At 45.6% G+C, this 11032-nt stretch overlaps 1 protein-coding gene across 1 annotated transcript in view; it reads left to right on the plus strand.

The window, feature by feature from the left end:
- The window catches only part of ARCN1 (archain 1), a 12779-nt gene extending 2853 nt beyond the window's left edge, over nucleotides 1–9926 (plus strand). Inside the window, exons 2-10 of the mRNA XM_026057877.1 lie at nucleotides 1255–1518; nucleotides 2265–2444; nucleotides 2687–2892; nucleotides 3679–3840; nucleotides 4550–4715; nucleotides 6053–6200; nucleotides 6575–6683; nucleotides 6849–7053; nucleotides 8031–9926. Coding sequence (XP_025913662.1) covers nucleotides 1255–1518; nucleotides 2265–2444; nucleotides 2687–2892; nucleotides 3679–3840; nucleotides 4550–4715; nucleotides 6053–6200; nucleotides 6575–6683; nucleotides 6849–7053; nucleotides 8031–8120 — 1530 coding nt within the window. The 3' untranslated portion in view covers nucleotides 8121–9926. The remainder of the gene's footprint in view (nucleotides 1–1254; nucleotides 1519–2264; nucleotides 2445–2686; nucleotides 2893–3678; nucleotides 3841–4549; nucleotides 4716–6052; nucleotides 6201–6574; nucleotides 6684–6848; nucleotides 7054–8030) is intronic.
- The last annotated feature ends 1106 nt before the right edge of the window (nucleotides 9927–11032 follow it).

Genomic DNA, 11032 nt, shown 5'->3' on the forward strand with positions numbered 1-11032 from the left:
GGGGTAGCGCGGGGCTCGGCACCGGCGGCGCCCGGGGCGGAGCGGCGCCCGGGCAGGCGCTGCTGCTGTGCCGGGGTCGCCAGCGCTTGGGGCGGCGAGGGCGCATCGTCGCCGCTGGCTTCGGGAGCGATGGGCACTCGCGCAGAGCTGCGCTGCTGGCTACGGGATGGCGGTGCCGCTGCAACCTGCGCGTCCTCACGGTTACTGCCCCAGGCACACTTAACTGCCTTTATTTTAAAGATCTTTTCTGATATTAAGACTGTCGTCTTTGGCAAGGCCTTGTGATTTCTAGCACAGGTGTGTACCACCAGGCTCAGGAGATGGTTGGTCAGTCTTCCTCATCATTAGGGAGCGTAAAGCTGTGAGGTTTTTCTCTGCTGGAGCAAATCCTGCTCCTTGTTTCCCATCCATAGCATCATTTCTCTCAGCAGAGGCTGCCGTACTCTCTGCTCCTGGACAGCTCCATGAAAGAGAAGAGCTGCATGTTAGGAGTGCAGTTTGAAAACTTGGTGCAAATTAGCTCTCTTGCATTGTGTTCTGAGACCTTTTACAGAGTAGTTAGAGAACAGAAGCTTGCTTTTGGCCTGTTCGTTTCAGGACACATTTATCCCCAAGTTGTCAAGCTGCAGGGCTCCTAGGGTAGTACAGGAAGACTTTGACAGTTTTACCAAGGTATCTGAGTGTCTCACCTGGCCATACACAGAGCACTGTTGCCCTGGGTGTCAGGTGGGGCTTTAAATTAGTCTGCATTTGAGAACTGCTAACGCTTGCCTCATTATTAGAGGGCTGTAAATAGACAGTGTTTAGGGATTTAGAAGATTTTTGCTGCAGAAACTGCCTTATGTTGACTAAATTAAGAAACAGGTTTTCCTTGAGGAGGAACTTCAGAAGGAAACACTGGTAGTCTTGAGAGAATTAGAGAATGTAAATGGGCAATTGCCTCAGTGCCTTTGTATTGTTGGTATGATAACATCTATGAAATGCCCAGGAGAGTCATCCACGTGCTGTAATTGATACAGCTTTCCATATTTTGTTAAAATTGATACAGCTTTCCATATTTTGTTAACATGACTTTACTATAGAAGTGGCATTGAGGAGAAACATCACGTTTCAAAACAGTCCTGTATTTAATGCTAGCTGGAAACTATTCTCTCTTTGAGCAAGGAATTGTGCGTCAAACTTGCAGAGACTGAGTGGTGTTGGAGACCTGCTCCCTGAAGGGTGCAGCTGAGCAGGTATTTGCGTTCTCCCCAGGTGCTACTGGCGGCAGCCGTCTGCACAAAGGCGGGGAAGGCCATCGTCTCCCGACAGTTTGTGGAGATGACTCGAACCCGCATTGAGGGGCTGCTGGCAGCTTTCCCGAAACTCATGAACACTGGGAAGCAGCACACTTTTGTGGAAACAGAGAGTGTGCGGTATGTATATCAGCCAATGGAGAAGCTCTACATGGTGCTGATCACCACCAAAAACAGCAACATCCTGGAAGACCTGGAAACACTCCGACTTTTCTCCAGAGTGGTAAGGATCTACACTTGAGAACACTGTATGCAAAGTGTATATGTAGCCTGAAACAATGCTATTATAAGGGAACCTTATTACTGCAGTGCTGTTTGCCTCCACCTATACAGATTTTCATTTTCTAGAGCCTGTTCCTGACGCAGAAGTAGGCAGTGGGCTTCATCTTGTAAGTTTCTGCGGTGTTTTTGAATTACATGTAGAAAATTTTTGGTTGTAGTTTAAATGGTGAGATTGAAGGGAGGGTGCTACTGTAAATTTAGCATGAAATGTTTGCTGTATTCTTAAGACAACACCATACTCCTCCTAAAAACAAAATAATGTGACATTACAGTATGTGGTTATCACAAGTATAATGCTACTTCAAAGACATTTATAAGTAGCATATTTGTGCAGATGTCTTTATATTAACTTTATAACCCTTTTCTGTCATATGCAACCAGAGGACCTTCAGGAAGTTCTCCAGCTGCGCAGTATTTGTTTGCGTAGGTTTCTGTGAGTTACAATGTTGCAGAAGTAAGAGGTTGTCTAAATATTTTGGGTTAGGAAAAAATAACATGAATAATGTGGCAAAACTTCACCATGTTGTTTATCAACAACAGAAAGGAACATCAAGAAGCTCAGTGGTATGGAGGTCTTGTGGGGGATCTAGCACAAATTTGAAGTCTGGGGATAGCGGAAAGAAAATGTTAAGACGTATTCACATCTGTTTCTATGAAGACTCCTTTCACATGTTTTTCCCTACCTAGATCCCTGAATATTGTCGAGCTCTGGAGGAGAATGAGATCTCTGAACACTGCTTCGACCTGATTTTTGCCTTTGATGAAATTGTTGCCCTGGGCTACCGTGAGAACGTAAACCTGGCACAAATTCGGACCTTCACTGAGATGGACTCACATGAAGAAAAAGTGTTCCGAGCTGTCCGAGAGGTGAGCAGAAGTGATTTCATGTTTGGTATTCCCTGTCTGGGAAATGCTGCATTTTAATGTGAAAATGTTATTCCGCTTTGATATGGGTCTTAACATTATTTTGCTTCTCTTTAAGCTAAATGTTCATCTTTTGTTTTCTTTTCCTTCACAATGGCTTTATAAGCAAATCGGCTTAGTTTTACTTGCTGTGTGGCACAGACTGAGATCCCAAAGCTCTATCAGCCTTTTATCTTTCCCTTTAGACTCAAGAGCGCGAGGCAAAAGCTGAGATGCGCCGTAAAGCGAAGGAGTTGCAGCAGGCCAGGAGGGATGCAGAGAGACAGGGCAAAAAGGCACCAGGTTTTGGTGGCTTTGGTAGTTCAGCTGTATCTGGAGGCACAACTGCAGCAATGATCACGGAGACCATCATTGAAACAGAGAAGCCCAAAGTGGCACCAGCACCTGCCAGGTACCTGTGCAGTAGGTAGCAAATGGTCCTTGGAGTTAGCCATGGCTGAAAACTATGTGCCCAAATAAAAGGTTTCAGTTATCCTCCTCCAGAGGCTTAGTTTTCTTGTTGCTTTATTTTATTTTATTTTATTTTTTTGATAAAGAGGGGCACTAAAATAACTGGCATGCCTCGGTGCATAAGGCACTAGTCACCTGCGGACTGTATGCCAGTGTTTGGCCAGGTTGGCACTATGTTTTGGAGGTCAAGAGCTTTCTCTTCCCTGCTCCTGCAAAAAGCGTGCTACTCTAATTATGGCTTACTTGTGTAGCCCTCCTGTTGGGTTACCGTCCCTGTTCATACAGTCGAGCCCCTCCCTTTAATTCTGCTGATCTGTGTTTGTTGACCTCTGAGCCTTTAATGTGGGTGCTTGTAGACCGGTACACATTATATGTTCTTTAGACCACCCTGTTGTTATTTAAGAGCATGTGTGATATGTCACTGTAGCATCTGAGCATCTCATAGTCGGTATAAAGTCCTTGATGGGCAGGGCACTTCTCATTTTGTATCTGAAAATATGAGGTACCAGGTACTGGTAATACTGGGAACAGAATCCACATCTACATTGTAACCTGTTATCCTACATACGAGACCATCTGCTGTATACTTGGTCTGCCCTGAAAAAGGCTGCAAAGGTGACTCTGGCAGTGTGGGGACAGTCCAGTTATAATAATGGATGATAGCTGAGGAAGGATGAATCTGTTGCCATAAACTGACTTGCAGGTGCTTATGCATTTTGTCTTTTAGGCCCTCAGGTCCTAGTAAAGCTCTGAAACTTGGAGCTAAAGGGAAGGAGGTGGACAACTTTGTGGACAAGCTGAAATCAGAAGGAGAAAATATCATGACTTCTGTAGGTAAACGCTCCACAGAAGCAGCCAAAGTTCTTGCTCCTCCCATCAACATGGAGAGGTAGGTATTGTCCTTGCTTTGAAAGCAGTGTTCTTATAGCTATCTGTATGATCCCAATGTTGCTTCAAGAGTTATAAAAATCTTCCTCCTTAGTTTTCAGAACAGGCTTTTTCCTGCTGTTAAACTCTTGTGTGCTGATCTGGTATGTTAAAAGGTAATGGGCAAAATCTTAGAAAGCACAGCAAAAAAAAGAAAAGCAGATAGCTCATTCGATTAGACACTGCTTTAATTAAAATGGGATGTACATCCATTGTTTAGCTGAGATTTTGCCTTCAGATAAGGTAATGTAGCTGCCATTTTTTCTATTCCCCAGACACAAAGACTTCCTGTTTAATTGTGACATAGGTTACATGTAGTCATAGTTTGTTTTCCATGTAGCAGTTCAGAACCTTTTACTGCCATGAGGCAAGCTGCTGCAAATTAATGGGATTTTCAGTGAACAGCATATCAAGATGCTATATTGTTGTTTATCTGGGCTTTTGTTCATTCCAAGCTTGTATCTGTAGATCGATGTGCCCCTGAGTTAACCTCCTGGAGCAGTGTTGCCATCTGCTTCTGTTGTGCTGTCCATGCTATTCCATTTGGGGCTATCACACTCTTTTGAGCACCTGTTCAATATACAGCCTATCCTTGCTGAACGCTAACCTTCCATCTTGTCCATTAGATGGCAAATGTGGGACTTGAGATACTGTTTTTTTCTTCTGTCTAGCGTACACATGAAAATAGAAGAAAAAATTTCCTTGACCTGTGGCCGTGATGGAGGGTTGCAGAATATGGAGCTGCATGGCATGATCGTACTGCACATCTCCGATGAAAAGTTTGCACGGATTCGCCTCCATGTGGAAAATGAAGACAAGAGGGGAGTGCAGTTGCAGGTAAAGCCTGTTTGGTGTTTCATGCTACTGAACATGCTTTTGCTGCTCTCCAGGGCAAAATATGGGAACTGCTTCACTCTGCTATGCTCTTGTCCAAGCTTTCTCAGCAAATGCATTGGAAATGCCCATAGTCGCTGCAGACATTACTGCAGCATAAATATAGGGCCAGCTCATGCTCAAAAGACTGAAGTTCACTTGAAAAATACAATCTCATGCTTATCTTCATACCTTCAGAGCCTTATCTATCTACTGATGCACATTGGCATGCCACCTGATTTCACTTGGACTTTGCAGCAGTCTGGTGTGTTGCTTGATGCTAGTTTTACCACGTGAGCTTTAGCTGTGGAGCGGGAGTGTTAAAATTAAGTTACTGTGCCAATGAAGAATGAATTTATTATCTAAAAAGCTGTTTCCTCGCTGGTCACTTGGGTCCTCCCATTGCTGTAAGTATCAAAAACAGTAGCCAAAACTGGAGCTCCTGGTTACTATAACCTCAGAAGAATCTTAGGGAGATGTTCTTCCCTTTTTTCCTTTGTATTTCTGTTACCTTACTGAGCTCTGAAGATTGTTTTGCTTTGAAATGTTGCGTTACTCCATCCTTCTTCAGGCCAAGAACTGGTCTGTACTTAGCTGGCTGCAGGTCTGTTGATAAGGTAGTAGGTTCCTTATTAGCTCGTCTCATAAACAAGTTCTAAACAGTACTCCCACATGTGCTGCTTCAGGGGGAAGATTAAATCAAACCCAGTGTTGGCTCTTGTCTTTCTAGTGTAACTTGAACGTTAACTAACAAAGATCCTTTGCTTTTAAAAAAAACTCTTCACATTTGATGCTGCGATTTAAATTGAGTTTGGCTGCCATCATTTGGGTTAATATATGCATAAAGGCTGCTGATGGAAATAGTATTCTTGTGGTTTCAGGGTGTTCTTCCAGGTAGCGTGAGGTTGGAACGTTTTAGGAGGCTGCTTTTTCTTCAAGAACAAATGTTTTTTAAAAACATTATTTCAGATTTTAAGAGTCATTACAGTTGTTCTGTAAGTGTCAGCCCTGGACTTCCCTTGCTTAGAGTGTCTGGGCTAAATTGCAGGTAAAAATTCCAGTGGTGTCGATTTTTCTTCATGGAACAACATTTTCTGGAAAGAATTCTGGGTTGATAAACAGATGTGGTTCAGTAGGGCTTCTGAGCAGGGAACAATGAAAGGGTGTGTTTTCTAGAAGAAAATATTTGGGGATGTATAGGGCCGTCTTGTTAGAACCTGAGTTATCTATGTACAGTTCTGTCCCAAGGCTTAAAATTACTGCAGTGATGGACACAGTCTGGGAATATGTTCCCATTTCAGACCCACCCAAATGTGGACAAGAAGCTCTTCACTGCAGAATCGCAGATTGGTTTGAAGAACCCAGAGAAATCATTCCCTATTAACAGTGACGTGGGTGTGCTGAAATGGAGGTTGCAGACCACAGAAGAGTCCTTCATTCCGCTGACAAGTGAGTTCAAGTGCACGTGTGGCCTTTCGTACATGGCCTGGGGAGCTTGGGCAGAAGAGGCTGATGTTCAGCCGCAGGTTGCCAGCTTGTACCCTGCCTTGCAGAAGCACGGCTGGCTCTGGAGTGCGATAACATTGTGAGACTACCAGAGGGCAGAGGTGGGAAGACCTTTGTGTCTTCTGTTTAGATAGTATTGGTTGTTCACATTAGCGTCCTGCTTTCAGTAATGCTTTTAAAGAAAAGCTTTTTGCTGTTCTTCAAGTCAGAATTTCTTGTTGATAATTGTGCTGTGCTTTTTGAAGTGCATCATTTTTTGAACACCTGCTTCGCTCATAAAGATTACATGGTTTAGCGTACTGTTTTTGTGTCCTCAGTTAACTGCTGGCCATCAGAAAGTGGAAACAGTTGTGATGTTAACATCGAATATGAGTTGCAAGAGGAGAGCCTAGAACTGAACGATGTGATCATCACAATCCCTTTGCCGTAAGTAGCGTTCCACGTATGGGCAGAGCTGACAAGTGCCTCCATGTATCCAGTCAGCTCCTTTCCTTTTCTGGTTTGTAGGTCTGGCTCATGTACACTTGTCAAGCCCATAGACCCTTAGCTCTAGACAGATAAGCTATTGTAGCTCCTTGTTGCCTGCTCTAGGTCTGGTGTCGGTGCCCCAGTGATTGGGGAGATCGATGGTGAGTATCGCCATGATAGCCGGAGAAATCTCCTTGAGTGGTGCCTGCCAGTGATAGATGCCAAAAACAAGAGCGGCAGCCTGGAATTCAGCATAGCAGGGCAGCCAAACGACTTCTTCCCAGTGCAAGTCTCCTTCGTCTCCAAAAAGAACTATTGCAACATACAGGTATGGTCACTGCCGGTGCAGGACTTGCTCTGAAAGAGCTGAGTGCGCTGGGGCCACTTGCAGAACATGCTGTTGCTGTTTCATGCTAAGAATGCTGATGAGAGCTGCCCTTAGCCTGTCTGGCTACATTTGTGGCATCTACTTACCTATGTCACTGGTGTTCTTTAGCTGTCTGCCCTATTGTGCTATCCCCTTGTCTAGATAGGTGGCAGAGAGATAGGCCATCTCCTTCCTCAAGGACAGCTCTTTGTCACAGTGCTGTGGTCTGCTCTTGCTTTGCTCTAATTCTCTGTGAATCTGAGACTACCCCTTCCTCTGCCTCCCACTGGTCTCGGTGAAAGAGCAGGCAACGCTAATGAAGATGGCCCTGCAGGCACAGTACTTCACGATGTGATTCTTACCTCTTTCAAGCTACCTCAGGTCATCCTTTGGCTGAAAACTGCCATGGTGGGGTGTGATGCGTATGCGCTGCTGTCCCATTTAGTGAGGGCTTAGGCATTAGTATCAAGATTATGTTTTTAGCTAGATTTGTTGGTGCCAGTGAATAGTTCTGCTAACCGCAGCTTCCTAGAATTTGCTTGCAGTTTGAGTTGTGCCTTCATGCCTCTTCTAAGTAATAATGAATTGCCCTCAAACTTGTGTTAGACAATCTGTCAATCTTCCAAGCAAAAAGACTTCTCGGCATACAGCTCTCTGTCTATCCTCCATTGAACTGTAGCTCACAAGTGCTGCTTAACTCTTTGCAGGCTGCTTTGAGGAGACATGCAGTTGTAAAGGTTGGACATAAGTGTCATCTCTCTCCTGTTCTCAGGTTTCAGGAGAACAAAGGTCTTCCTTACAGTACTGACCTGTGGTTCAAAATGATGGGCTAATTTTATCCTTGTGACTGTCTCAGAGTTAATCAGAAAGTTCTACTTAGCTGTGATTTGGGAGCACAGTGTTAAATGCTGAACTAACTGTGTGTGTTATCTCCACAGGTTACCAAAGTGACCCAGGTAGATGGGAACAGTCCTGTAAGGTTTTCTACTGAGACCACCTTCCTGGTGGACAAGTATGAAATCCTGTAATGCCAGCTGTGAGGAATCGCGAAGGAAATTTTTAAATTAAAAAAAAAAAATAAAAGAGGCCGAAGTTTATTCTGAATGTCTGGAACGCCGCAGCCCTCTCTCTGCTAAGACACATGGCTCTGTGCCATCTGCAGTGTTCCTGGGTCACAGACATTTTTTGGCAGAGTATTGACATGATCATGGGGGGAAAGGCTGCAAATTTCTTTGGCAGATTTTTACTGGCCAGCAGAAAAACAAGATCTCTGCAGAGAACCCGGCTTTGACACTTCCCCTTCTCGCACGAAGCTGACCAGAGCTCAGTCCCAGAGCGTACTAGACATGATTCTCTTCCTTTGTTAAGCTTCACACACTCTTCTGTTGTTGGTGCTGCCGTTTTAATTTCTCCTCTGCCTTCAACTTGCGTTTCTATTGATGAAAGCAGGCGTTAAGATAATATGCACAAGGGCATTTTGCTTCACTGGACCCTTCTGTCTGGTAGAAGTGGAACAAGTTGGCTCTGATTTCCATGGTGGGGACTGTGGCAGGAGTGTGGGGGGAGGAGGGAGTCAGCTCACATGCTGAGTCCTTTTGCCTCTGCGCCATCATTTGCTGTCTCTTCAACCCTGCTTTACAGTGATGAACCTATGTTCAGGCTTATCAGGAAGCCTGTAGGCCTCCCGTTTGGTGTGATTAGATCAGCGTGGGCTTGTAGGGAGCAGAGACTGCACCTCTGAATTCTCTAGTTGCTGCTGCAGGGGAAGGAGCATCCAGAAGCGACCCACGTCCCATGTCAGGGTCTGCTGTCTATTGCAGTAGCTCTTGGGCCAGGTTTTTAAAGCAGTGTCATTCATTTAGAACCATCTGCGTATCCTGACTTGAGCCGCTCGAGTTTCTTGGTAAGTTGAACCACTTTGCCTGCCAGGGTGCAGACCTGTAAACAGGTATGGAGACTGGTTTATTCGGCCTGTGTGCAGATTGCAAGTTCTGTTAGGACCTGTCTGAAACTAGTGTTTTTTCTCAGCCCTTTGTGGTGGAGGAGGAGGAAATGCTAGCTTCCAGAATACGTGCTGGACTGATCTGACCGTTGTGGAGCATGAACAGCACCTGAGCGTGCTGTTTGCCATCGCAGAACTCTTCCTCCTCTGACTGCCTGAATAGCATTATTTACTTCATCCCACAGAAAATTCATCTCACCCGTTTGATTCAGGGCCTGTCACTGAGTGGTCGGTGGTCCCAGCCTGACTCCCGCTGGGCTGTAACTGGCCAACAACATGATGCTGTGCTGTTGACAGCTGCTGCTGTAGGAAGGGCTGCTGGTTCTGAGCAGTGTGAGAGTCAGGCCACAGGTGAAAAGCAAATAGCGGCCTGTCCTCGGAAGTCCTAAAAACTCACGTACTGTGCTCCAAGAAGAGTACTTCCGTGAGAATAAGTGCGTATCAGTTCCCACAGGGTCATCTGCCAAAGAAGTTAGCAGTCTCTCCTCTGTTAATAGTATGCACCAGTGAGGAAATAAACCCTTATTCTTTTCGTGGGAGGGTGGTGTGTTCTAAGGGAAGGGAAGCAAACCCTGTTCTGTAGCGAAGTAGGCAATGAATCCTATTAATTCAGTTGTGTTCAAGAGTTGCTTGTCTGTATGATTTTAAAATGGAGTCGAGTTTAGTTCAAACATCAAAGGAGCGTTTTTCTTAAATTTTGAGGGTAATAAAAAAAAAAAAAAGGAAAGAGTTTTTGTAACCCTGTACAATAATGGCCTAGGGAATAGAACACATTCCAGTGTATACAAGAATACAAATTCTTTAATCAAATAAAGAGTATTATAAAAAGAAACTGGCTGAGATTCTTCTGGCTTGCTTAGGTTTTTCACAATACATGCTGTAGAAGACAAGGCAGATGATATCAGACCAACACAAAAGAAGTGGGAATTACATGAGCAGGATTTCAATCTTGTTTGCTTGCCCTTAAAAATAATTTTGCTTCTGAATGTGTGCAGGTTGTGTTTTCCTGCTCCAGAGCTTCTTGAAACAAGCATCTGAACAGGTTCTTGTCCTGTTGTATTAGGGTGAGCTTTGACAGCTTGTGCTGCTCAAGCCTTAAATCCAGAGCTGGAGACAGAAGGAGCACATTTAAAATATGAGTAAAATGAGAGGATTTTCATATTAGCATTCAGGTATGACCACAGGAAGGTGGTTGAGCTTTTTCTCTAGGTGTGCCCTGATACTGAATGTCAAACTGCCTTTCAGCAAAACTGCACTAGAGCTAGCAGTGGTTCTTGGAGCCAAGAGCAACTTGGAGATCTTGTGCGTTGTAATAATTTTTGGCAATTCGTAGAGTTAGGGGGCTGTATTTGCTACTGGGAGCCTCAGCACAAGTTCTGGTTTGTGTTTTAAAAAAAAGTGTGTAAAAGCACAGTTAGAGATAGCTGAATGTTAACTGTTTGGGGAAGGGCTGCATTAAAGCTACAGGTGAGCACGTCTCCCTCTCTCTAAGGCCAGCAAATCCCAGGGCACTGCGCAAGGGGGAGTTAGCCTATTCCTTCCCCTTCTTACCTCATCCCTTGTTCTTTCCCTGTTCCCACCTGAGTTACTGTTAAGACCTGGTTTCCCTGTAGATGTCCCGGCTCCCGTACCCCAGTGTGCTGATGCAGGCCTGGAAGGAAGGATGTGTTCTGGCTGAGCAGCTAGCGCAGCCTGCCTTTGCGCCGTGTCTGCTCCTCCCGTCGGGCTGGAGCCTGCCCTGAAGGAGGGGGGCAGCAGCTTGCTGCGGCCGGAGGAGATTTCCCGCTCCGGGCGCCGGGACTCCGCGTTTGCGTCGGGCGAGGAGGCGCGGGCAGCCCTTTCCCCGGCTCCCCGGGGGCTGGGGCGGGCGGGAGCCCCCGCTGCCGTCCGGCGGAGCCGCACGCCGGGGCCCGGCGGCTCGGGCGGCTCCCAGCGCGG

The sequence above is a fragment of the Apteryx rowi genome, unplaced genomic scaffold, assembly GCF_003343035.1.
Source record: "Apteryx rowi isolate R43461 unplaced genomic scaffold, aptRow1 scaffold_141, whole genome shotgun sequence".
Taxonomy (NCBI): Eukaryota; Metazoa; Chordata; class Aves; order Apterygiformes; family Apterygidae; genus Apteryx; species Apteryx rowi.